Source organism: Astatotilapia calliptera, chromosome 19, assembly GCF_964374335.1.
Source record: "Astatotilapia calliptera chromosome 19, fAstCal68.1, whole genome shotgun sequence".
NCBI classification, from domain to species: Eukaryota; Metazoa; Chordata; class Actinopteri; order Cichliformes; family Cichlidae; genus Astatotilapia; species Astatotilapia calliptera.
Window position 1 is genome coordinate 32,214,397 of NC_137440.1, and position 16,335 is coordinate 32,230,731.

General features: G+C 38.0%; 2 protein-coding genes and 1 long non-coding RNA gene across 6 annotated transcripts; 1 reads left to right on the top strand and 2 right to left on the bottom strand.

The window, feature by feature from the left end:
• Positions 1 to 1,830: 1,830 nt before the first annotated feature.
• Positions 1,831 to 6,972, bottom strand: LOC113011816 (KH domain-containing, RNA-binding, signal transduction-associated protein 1-like). 3 transcript variants are annotated; one of them, XR_013903945.1, is made up of 11 exons: positions 6,609 to 6,972; positions 6,038 to 6,165; positions 5,745 to 5,861; positions 5,511 to 5,657; positions 5,273 to 5,397; positions 4,770 to 5,037; positions 4,606 to 4,682; positions 4,416 to 4,480; positions 4,130 to 4,306; positions 2,227 to 2,290; positions 1,831 to 2,147 (listed from the first exon to the last, which is right to left on the bottom strand). XR_013903945.1 is itself a non-coding variant. In XM_080294236.1 (9 exons), exons 1-9 carry the CDS (start codon positions 6,772 to 6,774, stop codon positions 4,197 to 4,199), a joined length of 1,203 nt encoding a protein of 400 aa, XP_080150362.1. In that variant the 5' UTR covers positions 6,775 to 6,972; the 3' UTR covers positions 3,012 to 4,196. The 3 variants fall into 3 exon arrangements, 1 of the variants encoding a protein (XP_080150362.1); XR_013903946.1 differs by having other exon boundaries at positions 1,831 to 2,150; XM_080294236.1 differs by lacking the exons at positions 1,831 to 2,147; positions 2,227 to 2,290 and having other exon boundaries at positions 3,012 to 4,306.
• Positions 6,973 to 8,626: 1,654 nt separating this feature from the next.
• On the bottom strand, positions 8,627 to 16,322 carry zbtb8os (zinc finger and BTB domain containing 8 opposite strand). 2 transcript variants are annotated; one of them, XM_026151592.2, is made up of 7 exons: positions 15,857 to 16,322; positions 11,622 to 11,646; positions 11,410 to 11,531; positions 11,206 to 11,288; positions 9,455 to 9,507; positions 9,221 to 9,257; positions 8,627 to 9,103 (listed from the first exon to the last, which is right to left on the bottom strand). In XM_026151592.2, the coding sequence occupies exons 1-7, from the start codon at positions 15,936 to 15,938 to the stop codon at positions 9,017 to 9,019; spliced, it is 489 nt and encodes a 162-aa protein (XP_026007377.1). In that variant the 5' UTR covers positions 15,939 to 16,322; the 3' UTR covers positions 8,627 to 9,016. The 2 variants fall into 2 exon arrangements, with proteins under 2 accessions (XP_026007377.1, XP_080150369.1); XM_080294243.1 differs by lacking the exons at positions 8,627 to 9,103; positions 9,221 to 9,257; positions 9,455 to 9,507 and adding an exon at positions 10,347 to 10,639 and having other exon boundaries at positions 15,857 to 16,075.
• Positions 13,502 to 14,694, top strand: LOC145422652 (uncharacterized). Its single transcript, XR_013903947.1, has 2 exons — positions 13,502 to 13,845; positions 14,446 to 14,694. It is a non-coding gene; the product is annotated as an uncharacterized LOC145422652 (long non-coding RNA).
• Positions 16,323 to 16,335: the final 13 nt, after the last annotated feature.

Below are 16,335 nucleotides of genomic sequence, written 5' to 3' on the forward strand. Positions count from 1 at the left end.
AAAAGCCTCTCTAATGTTTCCTTATACTTGGTAGTGTACGATCACAGGTTTCTCTATATAATTTTTACGTATTAACTATGTAAATATTATCTAACATTTCCCTACGTATTATTATATATAAATAAATTATAAAATGAATTAATAAATAATACAATTCTTATACAATATATATAGTACGCACAAACTATAATATAGATATGTATATAGAGTATAACAACTTTAGATAAATTGTATTAAAAATACAATTATTACTGTAATTAATACTCTAACCTTTAATCATAAAAAAATGTTAAGGCACAGAATATTTCCTATTTTCTACTGTCACCTACCTTAAAAACATTTTTAAGTGAATTTGTATATTACACAATTAAGAAATGGCAAGTTTTTCGTGTTTTGATGTAGTACAAAACTACTTATTTACTTTGGTGTAGGATGCCATGCTGTAGACAATGACTCTGTCAGTAAGAAGGCTGTAAAACCAATGAAAATACATCAGATTTTATGCCTTGATGTTACAGTTTTCACATTTCTCTGTGTCATTCAGTTGGCTGGACTGGAGTCTTTGGTGCTCTGGTTCTGATCCGTAATCAAGGAGGTGTTGTATGAGATGCAGTGTGGTTTATCACTGTATATTTGCACAATTTGCTGTATGTTTTTTATTTATTCAATTATTTATTAACATTTTACAGTTTTGAAATTTCTTAGTAGCTGGCCACAAGATGAATACTTTCCAGTGAACAGTTTCTCTTCTTTGTATGTTTTTCTTGACTAATAATTTACATCACAGTCCATTGTGAAAAAAATTAAATGTTAATTTTACCTTTATTGATGTACTTGTACCATTTATGGTTTAGTGTACTTTTCTTACTTTTCTTAATTTTAAAGAGCCCTCTAATTATATTAATAACCTGAACACGTCATAGACACCTCAGCTTCACTACTGGAACTTCAACATTATGCACTCCGTACTGTACAGTAATGCCACTGCTTTGCACATGTCTCAACTCTGTATATTTTTATATATTTTATTTATTGTTTACTCTATTTAATTTGTAAAATATGTGTACACACACACACACACACGTAGAAAAATATTTAGTATACACATCCAGAAATGCATATACTATTATATATTGTACATATATTTATTAGTTTCAGATGTAGCCATTCTTGTATTTTGCTTGTTTACATTATTGTATTTTGCACAACTCTGTTGCTTGTGAAGCTCGCACACAAGAATTTCACTCACATGTGCTGTACCAATGTACCTGCACATGTGATGTGACAATAAAAGTGATTTGATCCTTTCTATAAAAGAAAAGAAACCCAGCGTTGCCGTAAAACTCACACTCACAGTGTGCGGTTCCTTCTTCAGTAGTTGTAGGGCAAAGGTTGCTGATGCAAAGTATGGGAAAACACCAGAAATGTACTCCCTTCTGCGCAGTTTTTTGCAGAGCTACGCTAAGCCATCCAGCGGGCTACACTGGACCACTTAGTTGGCCATTTCTAGCCTGCGAGCCATATCTTTAACTTCCCTGTTTCTGCACAGGATAATAAAAGTAACCTTTGTACAGATCAGTCTGCAATAACTGTAATGCATCTCTGTATAATTTTATAGCTTGCTTGGCCAAAAATCTAAATTAACAGACTACTTTTCCACAGTTACTGGTGCCCTGCCAAACAAAAACCTCATTACAACTCATGTGTAGATGGATGTTAAATTAGATCTTGCAAGAAAAATCTCAGTCTTGCACATACATGTTTAGAAAAGTGTGTCCAATATCCAAAGATTAAATTCTCATAATTAAAAAAGGGACAAAAATGAATGGCTTTCACTTTAAAAATAGTTTTATTGATTTACTTCATGAGATAATGACAAACATCCTGTCAGCTCATTAACATCAAAGAATAATAAGGCACCATCAATAGAAATCTGTCATTTTTTGTTCTTTTATTGTTAAATAAAAATGCAGTTAAAAAGAGTAAAATCTGTACAGATTCAAGAACGAGCATTCATTTAATGCCCGTACACCCATCAATGCTAAAGCAATCTTACACAAAAGTCAAGCTCTCTCTCACTCCCTGAGAGACGCCTCAGTCTCAGAGACACTGCAAGGCCTCTGCCCTTTCCAGGAACGTCAATGGACCTGCTAACGACAGAAAGGAGAACTTAATCAGACGTAACAACAAAGCCAACACTTATGTGGCAATTTCCATTCAACTGACCTTAAAAGGTCTGCCAACGCCGGAGTTCAATATATCAACTGCACCTACGCAGTTCTCAGACAACCTAAGAGGAGAAAACTAAATGAGATCTGGAACTCAGAAGTGCCAACACTCAAACACAGCAGGTAAAAACCATGCAAACTAATTTTATATTAAAAGTATCATGCAACTCAAGCATTTTTTTTCCCTTTCGTCTCCACCAATGAGTTTTACGGCTTTGAGAGTGCTACTAGTAATTTTCATTTAATCTACAATCTATAGAATTATCAAGATGGTAATAAGTATTAGGTGAAATGAATGGGCAATTCTCGTTTTGTTTCTTTTTAACATTTGAGCAAGAGTTGCATCAACACCATATTGTTTTATGCGGCTTATTTGGCCTGGAATGGACTACTAATAGCATAATTTTGTAATTAAAAATATGTTTTGGATGTTTTGGATGACTTGCATTACTTGGATGTTTTGCACAGAAAAAAAAAAAATTCTAAAATGAGTGTTGGGGTTAGTTTTACCTTCTTGTGGCGATCTTTAGGCTTTTAGAATCCTCTCCCTCTGCGATTTTTTTCTTTTATAAAAACCAGCCAGCATGACTTTGCATCAAAGTCAAGTAAGATCCCTGCAAGCTTGATTTGAAATACTGTTGAAATTCGGTTATTTCAAGCGGCTGAAGATGCACGGCTCTCTTGAGAGCTTGAAGAGATGCACTAACTAAAGGTTAAATGACAATACATGTTCAAGCACTAATATCACTTTCAAGTCAAACATGTATTTGGCAGCACATTACCTCAAGGAACGATGAGCTTTATTTAATTTCAGTTCCCCCCCCTTTTTTTAAGGTGTCATTACAAGTGGCATTTAGATAAAATTTTGAAGACAGGCGAAGAGGATAGACTTCTTGTAGAAAAAACCAAACCCAAAACAAAAAACCAAACACTGCTTTGGAATTTTAAAAATCAAAGTTGACGTGTATACATACAGCTTATTCAGCATTGTTGAAAACCACTGAGGACCATTTTCACAAACTGGAGATAATCCTTTGGTACAACAAAGGCAAAAATACCATGTTTAGGTTGATTAAAAAGAAACTAGAAACTTTATTGAAACACGCACTGCAGAAAGACATTGTTTTTTTGGGGATGTGTTTAGTTACCTATTTAGTCAAAAGGTACACAAGCATTAAGCATTTTGGAGACGGCACGACTTAAGCATACACAGTTTTCCTAAGGTTATATACAAAAAGACCGAGTTGGCTGTAGTCTTACGTACACAGTAAGTTATTAATCCTTCAAGCTTTACAAGAATTAGTCGATCAGCGATGATTTTGCAAGTAATAGAGCGACTTTTCATAAAATACCAATTGTAAAAGGGTGGCAGAAAATAAAGGCCTTTATTCTTTGTCAAATGGATTTCTACAGTTATATTTTGTTTATTTGCTCTTTGGGAGTAAAGTCACATAACTAGATTTGTAATCCAATATAAACAAATAAGACCGTTTTAATCAAAATGGTTCTATTTGAGTTTGCAACTAAATCTGTTTAAGTTATTATAAATTTACAAATGGAGTCATTATGAATAATTTCTGTCCAGTCATGAAGGACTTTTTTTTACAAAACAAATGCAGCCTATGTGAGAAAATTTTAATCGCCACAATCACAGTTTGTGCAGGAACAAAAATATTTACCATCAAATATCTAACAAAAAAACGAAACTAAAAAAGTCATTTTGTTAGTTCTGTTTATGTCACTAAGACCTTAACTACGCAACTGAAACAAACAATAGGGAGAAAAATGTTGCTCCTCTGGCACTAGGATACATCCAACAAAATGTCCTAGGTTTTAAAAATAAAAAGAGAAAAGAATGTTTTAAATAAAACCATTAACAAGGGAAACGAGAGGGAAATTACTTTTGTAAAGTCAAGTGTGAGTTACAATCGGAGACAGTTGCCACTGCAACTCTCTACCAGTAGTTGTTCAGTATCTTGGGTAAGGATGCTCTCTGTACGATCCCTTCGCCTGCCTAGATGGAGGGGCCTTGCCTCCAGCCCCGGCACCGGACCACGAGTTGTCCCAATCATCTTGAGCTACAAGAAGTCACAGAAAAGCAGAGGAAACCAAAAAAAGGATGCAAATATCAGCTAAGTCTGAAAGCAATAAAGCAAAAATAAAGATACGTGTGATTTAAAGACTTACCATAACCGGCCTCATATGATGGATCCTGGGCTTCACCGTGTCCATAATCATAATACTCTGTATCCCTGGGGGCACATCACCAACAAGGGTTAAGAAGGTATACTTAAATTATACCTAAATTAAAAATTTTATTTAAAACAACAAAAACACACATTAAAGAGACATGTTACATAAATTAAACTTGACTTACGCAGGGGCAGAAGGCTGGCTATAATAATTATCATATCCCTCATATGCCGGCTCTGCATAAGAGTCATCATATGCAGGCTAGACAGAAAGAAAAGAGGCAACATCATGAATCTGCGCCACTCCCATTCATGCCAAAAATGCTGTCAAATAGGATTCAGCACTTACATAATCCTCATAAGCATCAGGCTTTGACCCTGTTGCTGAAGGTGGAACCTGGTGTTGCTGGTGAGACAAGGCTGCCGAGGGGAGCATCCTGGGAGCCCCTGCTGCAGGCGGTCTGGAGCGAGGAGCAGAGCCTCCTCTAGTAGGAGCAGAAGGAGGTCCACCCCGACCAGACGGAGCACCTCTTGGTGCACCACCTCGCCCCGGTGCTCCGCGTGGAGCCCCACCGCGCATCGCTCCCCGAGGAGCCCCACGTGGCATTCCTCGGCCCCTGTTAAATCAGAACCATTAACCTACTTAGCCAAACCAGATGCAAAAAACGGACTCCACGTTAGTGTTCTGCAGATACATTTTAGTTTACTGAGAAACATTTGTAATTTTAAGTTTGTGTGAATCTTACATCTGCAACAAGCACATATTCAACCCGTTAAGGCATTCTTTTCAGGTAAGTGTGTTACCAGACAACATGTATTGTAGTACACTATGTCACAGATTCCAGCGCATACCTTGGTCCTCCAGCACCAGGTGGTCCACCTCTGCCCCTTCCTAGAGGACCACCTCGCCCCCTCGAACCATCCTGGGATCCATTCAGGAACAGTGGATCCATGTATGGATCGTGCTCACCAGGTTCCTGTTCATGTGGCAACAGACAAACATGCATACCATTACTGCAGAGCAGTGAGGAATCAGTGGATCTGTTAGAAAGTTTGATTCTTGCATCAAGATGTCTCTCCGCACACATACCGGGATAAGGAACTTCTTCACCTCCTCCATGGCGTGAGCCATGCGCAGGTACGCTTCTGGTATGGGTGCCGTCACCTCGATGAACACATGCAGTTCCATGGCGAGGTGAGCATATTTAGCCTCACCCCCCTTTCTAAATTCTTCCTCCTAAAAACAATGAGCGCACAAAACTAATATAGCCAGAGGAGTGATGCAGGGCAATAAGACAGAAGCAAAGGAAACCGTTAGACAAACCTTGTTCTTGTCCCTCATGGAACCTTTACCCAGAACTGAAATCTTTGCTCCGGTGTCCTCTTGCAGCCTCTTGATTGTGCTACCCTGAGGTCCCAAAAGCTTTCCCACAAAGTTGACCTGCAACAAATTCATAATTCACGTCAGCACCTCAGAGACACCCCTCTTCCCCAAAAGGGGAAAAAAAAAAACTAATTAAGTAGAGTGTGAGAAATCAGTACAATTAATAATCTGTTAGATCAGCTGATTGAATCGCCTAGGTGGTTAGGGCGCTATGTAAATGGGAAAAGACCTACCCTAGGGTACTGCTTGGTGGGAATGAGGACACGCTCCTTGAGCTTCAGATTCTTGGTCGCAAACAGGTCCAGGTATGTTTCCTTCTCAGGCTCTTTCTTGGTTTCACCTTTCTGGATCCTCTCAATCTCTGCAGGAATTAAACACGATTAAAAAGCTGACATTCATGAACAAATGCATTTCAAATAATAGACGAAAGCTATTTTTTTCAGATGATATGGGTTACGATTCCCTGCGTCATCCGAAGATGAAACGGCAGGTAAAGCTTTGCATGCATTTGGGTTATAGTTGGCAAATAGTCGCCTCGAAATCGCAGCTGTTCGTCGTTAAGTATCGGTGCTGATGAGTAAACACGATTAAAATCCCATCAGAACCGTTGAGAGCAAGTGATTTAATTACACAGCTTCAAATACACACTGGACAACGACCTGACCCACATCGCTAACAACCACGTGCTTAATGCGCCATTGTTCAGGCCTCTCGACTCGGCTAAGAAGGGACAAAAAAAACAGGCCCCGACTCGAGCTAACTAGCCCGGGTTAGCCTTTATGTTAAAGCAAATAGCGACATTACCTGCAGATATGAGTTTCATTGCATGCGTGAACGATGAATCCAGGCTATCCTTTTCCGCCAGGAGCTCCGGGAGGTACTTAGTGTCTTCCATTTTGATCTTATTCTCTGCTGGGCTTGACTCTACGGCGGGCTCTATGTTGCTCTTATTAGCATTCGCTTGACTCATAACGCACGAACGAAGCTCGGCTCAGTTCGTCAAGCTTCTCCCCTTTAAAACGAAAATGCAACAAGGAAAACGGTGTAGTTAGTAAAGGGCCCACCGGCGTCTTCTCCGCTGCAAGTCGTCGCACTCTTCCTCAGCAGACAAAGGAGGGTGGATGGCGCAGCTGCATTTCAGTGAGGGGGAGGAGGGAACCCGGAAGGCGACCGTGACGTCACTGCAAGAAGCTCCAGAGCCCTGATTACCTGCTGTTACAGCACTGTGCCAAAGTCAGAGCAAACCTTGTTTTATTGTCTGTTTTTTCATTTATTTGAGGGGATTTCTTTTAAGGTACTTTACCCAAACGTTGTGCCTATTTCTTTACTTGATTTTATGGAAAATTCCAAAGAAACCACGGTTGACAGGGATAAAACAAGGAGCTTTTATCGCAAACTTGATACTTCCCAGCACGGTGTGGAGTGTGCTCTGAAAAAACTTTGAGGAAAATCGAGGACAAAAAAAAGGGTAGTATTTAAGGCTAAACAGCCATCTACAGCAGATGAATGGTATATGAAAGCAATGTCCTTAAGAAACAGCGAGGGGAATCCAGCATAGACCTGACACAGGACCTGAGAGATGCATTTTAGTTCGCAGAAGCCTCAAAGCCTGGTCTCAGTGGTAGAGTGGCCATAAGAAACCATTCTCAAGGAAGGGAAACATGGAGAAAAGGGCTGAGGCATGCCAAATTACATGAGACCTGCACAGTGGTAGCATGTTTTACTGATGATCTGATCAGAGAACAGAACAAAAAAAAAAGCATCCATCAACCAAAGAAGAGCTTTGAATGTCCTTCAAGAAGCAGGAAATTGTAGTCTGACAAAATCAACCAGCACAAAACACAAATGATCTTTGGGTTCTTTAATCTGAGTTTTAAAATTAGTATTCAGATGACAAAAATAAAGAAACTTGAAAATAAATTAGTTCAGACAGTTCTCACAAGCATACAGCAAACACCACTACACACCATTTACCCACATCTACAATAGTCTGGATTATGATATAAGTTATTGTAAAATGTCAAACCAAAGTTTTGAAATTCAATACATACAAACTGTCCAGTGCATCAGTCCAGAACATCATCAAAACAGACCACACGGGTTTTCAAAGGCCAGCTCCGTTTACAAACAAATAATAATATAATTTGTAATGATTTAAGCTCTCAACTATCAGCTCACACATCACACATGAATGAGTCAGTTCAGGTTGAATTTTCGGAGGTGCTTGGTGGGCACTGCAGCAAGAAGAAGCTATAATATCAATGCAGATAATGTTCTTTCTCAGTTATCTGAAGCACTACAGGATATACAACATCCCGTTTTAACACTCTATTCTGTTTTGCCTGGTATTTGTATTTAGTCAATGACCAAAACAGTTCTCTTATACATAGGATACTGCTGCCTGTACTTTCCGTTATTCATACAGGCAGATTCCTGGTATTATACCGCTTTGTCTGAGATATCTATTGAAAACAAGCTTTGGACGTGTCTTAGAAAAGCTTTGTTCAGTTACTCTCTGGAAACAAGACAAGCCCAGGCATGAATATCCTGATGTCTAATGCAGGGAAGTGTTTTGTAGAATACGCTCATCTTACATTTGATGTATGAACAGGTTTAAACAGTTCAAAAAGTAGACGCAGTGTACATTTGGAATATTTTGCTGTGTTGAACTCAGTAAGTTGTGCATATTTTTTCCAATTTGATATTCTTTGCTAAAATATGGTGATAAATGATGACCTTTTTGCACTTCTGTCCTATTTAATCGCAACACTTCTATAAAATACTTAAAACTGAGATTTTAAGTTGAAAAACAGGTGACTCAATTGTATGTCAAAGGTAAACATTTGCTTATTTATTTATTTACAATGAGATATAATGCATCAACACACCTTCAAAACCATCACACATAAGAGTAATAATCTCCTAAAATGAAAATTTGAGCTTAAATTTGGTAATTGTGACTTCAGGTGCACAGTTCAAATTCAGTGTATTCCCTCCAAATAATTGATATCCCTCACAAGTCTCATTTAAATGTAAGGCTAATTTTACAATTCTTTTTTAATAAATTTAAATAAAGAGTTGAGCTTACATGCCCCAAAAAAGACAGTACTAATCAAAAATCAGTGCGCTGAATTAAAAGGCCACTTAAACTGGTCATGTAGACTTCCCACTTTTACTGAACCATTGAGTGTGAGCTTCTTCTCGCAGTTGTATCAGATATCAATGATGGCAAATATTTCTGGTTTTTCTTTATCGTGGATTTGCATTGCTGAATATGTGATGGCTTTCACCTCAGTTCCCTAGAAGGACAACAAATGACATAAGTTACTGTAGTTGCATTGTAGTTTTGTAGCATTAGTTATTCATTTTATGTATTTCTTCTAATGAGTGTCATTTTACTTCTTTGTCTGGCTTACCTGTGGGTGCTTTTCCAGAGAAAATTCTTCGCCCCACCTTTCATAAACCAAAGAAAAATAAAGCAAAGAAAGTAAATTAAAACTTTTTTGCATGTCCTGATCAAGTTTGACCTTTGCCTTAAAAACAAATTACAAAGTTGTTCCACATTAGCTCGGGTTTGAATTGTACGTAATACTTTTTAAAAATAAATATCAAGATAACTTCAGTGTTATTGAGGAGGACCCCAAACTTACCCAATGGAGCGAATCTTGAAACGCATTCTGTCAATATGTAAAACTTTGACCTCCTGATGAACAGATATGACAAAATTGTTAGCACTTCATAAATGTAGCAACTTCATAACTGTAATGTAAATAAGGAACAGTAGCAAAATTACTTGCAGCCTATTATATTTAGAGATGGTGATTATATTAAAAAAAGAAGGGAAAAAAAGATAATATTACCAGTTGTTTTGGGTAAGTTCATCACCACATTTAAAACTAAACAATCATGATCTGATTTAAGTGCAGAGTTTCAGCTTTAATATTAAGGAGTTTAACCAAAGTACAACATTAGGAATTACAGACATTTTTATCCACAGTCTTCCATTATCAGAGGCTCAAATGTAATTGGATAAACTAAAATAAAATAAAATTGCTGCTTGTTTGTGGGTCTCTCTGCCTTCAATTTTATATTCAGTAACTGAAAAGCATGCTCAGCTGGTTACTGACGTGGCCATTGAAGAATATCCCATTTCTGTTTCCTTAAGAAACTCAATTTGCACTGTGAAACGCAGAGTCTGAGCAAGGTGTACGGCCCTGTACACTAAAAATTCATCCAGCTGTTTCTATCAGCAGCCACACCACCAGTACTAACTAGAGGCCCAGTTGAACTGGCAGTCCTACATGCTCATGCCATAACATCGCCTCAACTATGTTTGACAGATGATGTGGCATCTGTGTGATCATGAGCTGTTTCAGTCTGTCTCCTTACTTTTGTGAGCAGGCTCTTTGTTTTCTTTTATGTTCTGATCTGATGTCCTTGTTGCTGAGTGTAACCAGTGGTTTCCACCTTGCTGTAAATCCTCTGTTTCCATTCATGAAGTTGTCTTTTGATTGCAGACCTTGACAATGGCACGCCTACCTCCTCGACAGTGTTCTTCTCTATGTGTTGTGAAGTGGTTTTACTTAATCCAAGAAAGATTTCTTCAATCATCAACTTTAGTTGTCTTCTGTGGTCTTTCAAGGCTTTTGATGTTGCTGAGCTGGCCAGATGATTCATTCATTATTTTACAGAATGACCACATTGTTGATTTGACCACTTAAAGTTTTTTTCCATTTCCTTTTTAGGTTGTTTTTTTTTTTTTTCCAGACTAAGATGGCTTCCTTCACATGCGTCGACCACTCTTTGGACCTCACATTGAGAGCTCCAGTAAAAAGCTATAAAATGCAAAAATAAACTTATATAATCAAATCCAGACCATTGTAGTCATTTTGTCTTGAAGTAATCAGGAAGAAGGCCTCAACAGACCACGAAACAGCTTGGAAGTCAATTGTCCAATTACTTTGGAGAATCTGAAAATAAGCGACTGTGTATATAATTCTTGAATAGTGATGCCGTATTTCTGCTAAACCCTTGAATTAAAACTAAAGTTGCTTCGGGGAGTGTATAGAGGCAAAATGACAAAAACAGGGTCAAAATGCTTATGGATCTGTTTCATTGGGCCTATAAAAATGTGGCTTGACATAGAATTTGGAGATGGTTAAGATAGCAATACATGTTGCTTTCTGTCCTGCTTTCATAGAAATGTATGAAGTCTATATTATTTTTCCGTGTCAAGGAAAGATTTTATACTTACCCATTTAAGTCATAATTTATATCAAAACCGATCTATTTTATAAAGGCTCAGGTCTCAAATGCTTTTGCAAACAAAAACAGATATGCAATCAATGTAAATAAGTTTAAAGTACATGTTAAGTAATACACAAGTGACCAAGATACTCACCCTGGGAATAAAGAAAAGATCTGCACTAAACTTGTATAACCAATCATCTAGGAAGTGGAAGAGAAGCGACTCCATGTCTTCACCTTTTAGGAACAAAAACATACACACAGACTTTAGCTGATCTGCTCTGCAAACAGCCAGACTGAGACAGGTAGAAAGTAGGTACAACTGGAGTCGGTTGAAATCTTGGTGACAGACTCTCACCCTCCGACTCCACTTCAACTGTATCTATCGGTTCCACCGTCTCTGTGTCCGTCATGTAGCCGAACATGCCCATGGCACACTGCTCAAAGGCTTCCTCCAAAGAGTCTCCCCAAGAGTGAATTCTTGGAAAAGAAAAAAGAAGGGGTTTTTTTTGTTAAAAACTAAGAAAAAAACAGAGGAACATGGTTTTACTATACCAAAAAGGTACTCACTGTACATCTGCTGTGTGATCCAGGTCTGAAACGATTAAAAAAAACAAAACAAAGAGGCGATATCATGAGTTGACTGAATTAAAGTCCTAAGAAAGTCTTGCCAGTGGCAGCAATCCTGAAATGTCTCTAGGTACTTATTTGAGCATTTATTTTGAAGAACTTAATTAACTTTTTTTTTTTTTTAGGTAGCTCTTTAAAACTACAGAATTAGACCCATGATGGAGCCTTGAGGTACACCGCAAGTTTGTATTTGTATGTACCTTTATTTTGAACTAGTATAACAACAACAGTTGTAAAAAGAGACAACAAAAGAAAAACAAGAGATTGGTGTAAAACTTGATGGGTTTGTAGCCTCAAGATTAGTTTTCTTGACATGACATGAAGAACGCATAATTGCATCTTTAAAGTAGACTGGCAACCTCCATACAACTCTGACATAGAAGAACTGGGTGGCTCACTATTGTGCACATTAGTTCTCAGGGCCCTATTTCAGGAAGCCGGTTTAGAAAACTCAGAGTGAAAAAACGATACTCAGGGTTGAGTAACCCCGAACTGTCCAACTCGGAATATTCGGTTTCAGAAAGGCTGATAACAATTAGTTCAGTCAACGCGGAGTTGCTTTAACCCCAAGTTAAGCGCGCGCACGAGGATACATGAAGCCCTGATTAGTAGAGCACAGATTAAGCGAGTCACCATGGAGACGGAGGGAAAGAAGGCGCGGTCAATGTATCTTACAGCGCTTGAGGCCGAAATGCTGATGGCAGCATATGCCGATAACATGCAAATTCCGCGGAAAAAAAGTAACACAGCCTCAGCTGCAAAAGAAAGAGAGCATGCATGGCAAAACATAGCCGACAGAGTCAATGCGTGAGTGTTAATTTAAACATTGATCTAGGGATTTCCACCCATTTAACACGTTATTTTATTATATTTTATTTTATTTTTTATTTTATACATTTGATTTTGTGATGTGATGTGAGCGCAGGTGCAACCCAACAGGCCCCCAACGTTCCTGGCAGCAAGTAAAAATGAAATATAAAAATATAGTCCAAACAGGTAAGGTGTAATTGTATTATGAGCCATAGTGCTTGGTCTGTTTGTCCGATGTAAATCAATTGCAGTTAGAGGCTACATTAATTTTCTTTCTGTAAGCACTTATTGAAATTATCTGAGCACATTACAAGTACATATTTGCTTACTCTGTATGCTCAAATGTGACCCGTTATAGCCAACAGAAAAAAAGCGGAGGCCCGAAAAACAGGTGGGGGTCCTCCACCACCACCACTCACAGAGGCTGAGCAGTTGGCTTCCACATTTGTGATAATGTTGGCAGCATCGCATATGATCTTCACAGTGCAGAGAACACAAATTAGCATCCATTACTATAATGAAATAATTTGTTAGTTTGAAATGCTACAGGGAACTATGTACCTGTACATTAATGCTGTGGAAAGACTTCCTGTTCACATAGTCTCCTTCATTTACTGAAGGAGCAATGATTGGAATGTGAGTGCCATCTATACAGCCAATCACGCCTGGGAACCGTGAAAATAAATGTAAAATTTAAGTAGTAGTTCAAGTATCACCACATCATGAATTAAGTTTCGTTCATCCTGATACCTGCAATTTTGTGGCATCCCTCTTTGATGAATCTTGTGGGTCTATGACCGGGGAACACCACAAACGAGTGCAGGAGACGTTTCAGTGCAACTGTAACATTCCTGACTGATGTAAGTATCAAGCGCTGTAAGTATTTTACAGCGCTTGAGGCCGAAATTCTGATGGCAGCACATCAGAATTTCGGCCTCAAGCGCTGTAAAATACATTGACCGCGCCTTCTTTCCCTCCGTCTCCATGGTGACTCGCTTAATCTGTGCTCCACACAGCAAATTCAACAGTGTTAAATGTTTTGGTGTTAATAGTCTTCTTGCAAAAGTAGAGTTAATTTTACTCTAAGCAGAGTCACATTCTTTTAATGTAACTCTGAGGTGTAAAATGATAGTAGTTAAAATCGAGTGTTAAAAATGAGTGTTTCTCTGTCAAATCTGGAGGTGTTACAATGGAAACATTAACTCCTGACCTCTTAACTCTGAACTCCTACAGGGGCTATGACACCAACAGAGTAAATTCACAGACTCCGCCCCCAGCACGGCTCCAATCGAAGCTGAAGCGAAGCCGTTTCAGAACATTTTGCTCTACATATTTGAATTGTTTGCCCTGCTTGGTAAGTCATTTTTTCAAAGATTGTTTCAATTATTATTATTATCTTTTACTTCTGTGGCTCTTTGGAGTTGAGACAAAGCTGTGTGAAAGGCATTAGCCATGTTGCTCGCTGATAGCATAATATTCTGTTTTAGCTAGCTGAAAGGTATTGTTTGCGGGCAAATACCACAGCCTTGAAAAAAAGCTTGCATGTGAATTTTCAGTCAAACTTTTGGTCAAATACACCTAAAACAATGTGTAGAATGTGAAATGTTGGTATAATGGTGCTACTTGAAGCCTGAAAACGATCGCCCATTAAAAAAAAAAAAAACCGAGCAAACAGCAGTAGCAGGCGTCCTGACTGGATTCTACGTTAGCATTTAGATCCCTCCAGAGTTTTGTGCACACGGTTTAGGTAAAAATGAAAAAGGTTGCGGTTTTACATTTAGTTCAGTATTACCTGTTGCCTGTGTCCTTGGCTTTTGGGAAAATACTTTACACAAGTAATGGCTCAAAAAGGATTCCTTTTTTTTTTTTTTTTTTTTTACTGTGCTGCAATTGTTTACTGGATTATTTGTGCCAATAATTAGTGTCAACTAATTTTTATTCAATCTCCGCACAGGATATGCTTGTGAAGATGGAATATGGGGGAGAGCAGAAGTGCGTTGAAGTTCCACAGAGGGATGAATGAAGGACATGCATATTGTATTGAAGAAATAAATGATGAGAATGCTGTTATTTGCATTTACCATGTCAGACCTTTTGATAAACAAAATTCTAATGAAAGTGAGAACATGTATACTGTTACATCTTTCAGAAAATGTTTTGAAATTGTGGTGCACAGTTCAGAATAAATGTTTTTCAAAAACCATTGCATCTTTTTAGTAAATGTTTATTTCCAAAATAAACTTCTAGAAGTTCAGAACAGTAAAATTCCCGCTTTTTAGAATGAATTAGAAGATAACTCTTACGTAGTTAAACTAAAATACTCTTTGAGAGTTAATATATAAACTCTTAACACCAAGTGTTAAATTATCAACTCCAGACAGATTTGGTGTTTAACACCAAATCAGAGTTAACGTACCAACTCTCCAAAAAGAGTTAAATTAACACTCTCTGGTGTGGACCCATATAGACACTTTAATAGTGTTGAAATCAAATCCGACAGTGTTAATTTGGACATGCTGGATTTGCTGTAATCAGGGCTTTATGTATCCTCGTGCGCGCGCTTAACTTGGGGTTAAAGCAACTCCGCGTTGACTGAACTAATTGTTATCAGCCTTTCTGAAACCGAATATTCCGAGTTGGACAGTTCAGGGTTACTCAACCCTGAGTATCATTTTTAACTCTGAGTTTTCTAAACCGGCTTCCTGAAATAGGGCCCAGGAGACATAAATAGGAAGTTGGCAAACCTGCTTTTTTGTTTATAATTGGCCACATTTGTTGGTGATCAGTTAATCAGGTGCATTTGATTAACAGCACCTACCTCCTGCTTACCTGAAAGAGTAAGGTTGTACTACAGTTTTCACAGGACTGTATAGTTTCGTGAAAAATAAAATCTCTTTCACACAAATGTAAAAAAAACTGGACATATTAAAGATCTTTTTTGAATTTGAATTTTGAGACAAAATTTAACACGAACAATCCTTTTAGCTCACTGAAATCAAAATTAAACTAGACTTTCTGTGACGTTGTTTTGATAAATCAAGTAATGGTAAAGGAACTATTGGCATTGGAAGTCGGAGTTTTCATTTCCCACGTGGAATTTTCAACTGGAACTCAAAGTACGATCGGGAAGAAAAATCAGGATTTGTTTTTCGCCTTGAGAACACAGTTTGTTTGTTTATTTTTCGTTCAAAAGCACCGCTCCCACACGTTTATGAACAGAGCCCAGTTATAGTCGGGGTGATTGTTGGTGGTGACATGAGGGGGCGGTCCAGCTTAAAATATTGACAACTCGGAAATTTAGACTTCCATTGAAACCAGCATCGTGGTTGGTGCTCCGACTTTAAGTATCATAACTTCGCACTTACATTCATATTTCTTGTTGATCGGCGGGTATTTGGATTTGACAGCTTCCTGTGCTTCTGTCAAGTCTAACACACGATCGTCCATTGTAGATCGAAGCTTGTTGAAAAAGGCAGACGTTTATCTAGACCATGTCCGTGTGTTCTTCTTGAATTTCCGGGCAGGCTTGACTCACCGTACTACTTCCGTGAAAGACGAAGAACACTTATTTTTTTTCTTCGCTCTCTTTTTTCATTGTTACACAATGGATATATTAACAGAAATACTTAAACAAATAATAAATTGTAAAAATTACTAGCAATAGGAACCTCTAGAGAGTTTATAGAGCATATACGCGTATGTATATGTTATAGAGCTAGTCCTTGCAAAACAGGGCATTCAGCTGTCATGAAAAATGGCCAACTTATTCAAAACGGCCTAAATACTACCTATTATTAGTAGTATCGTTATCGTTTGCAAATACCGGAAGTTACTTTTTTTGGCA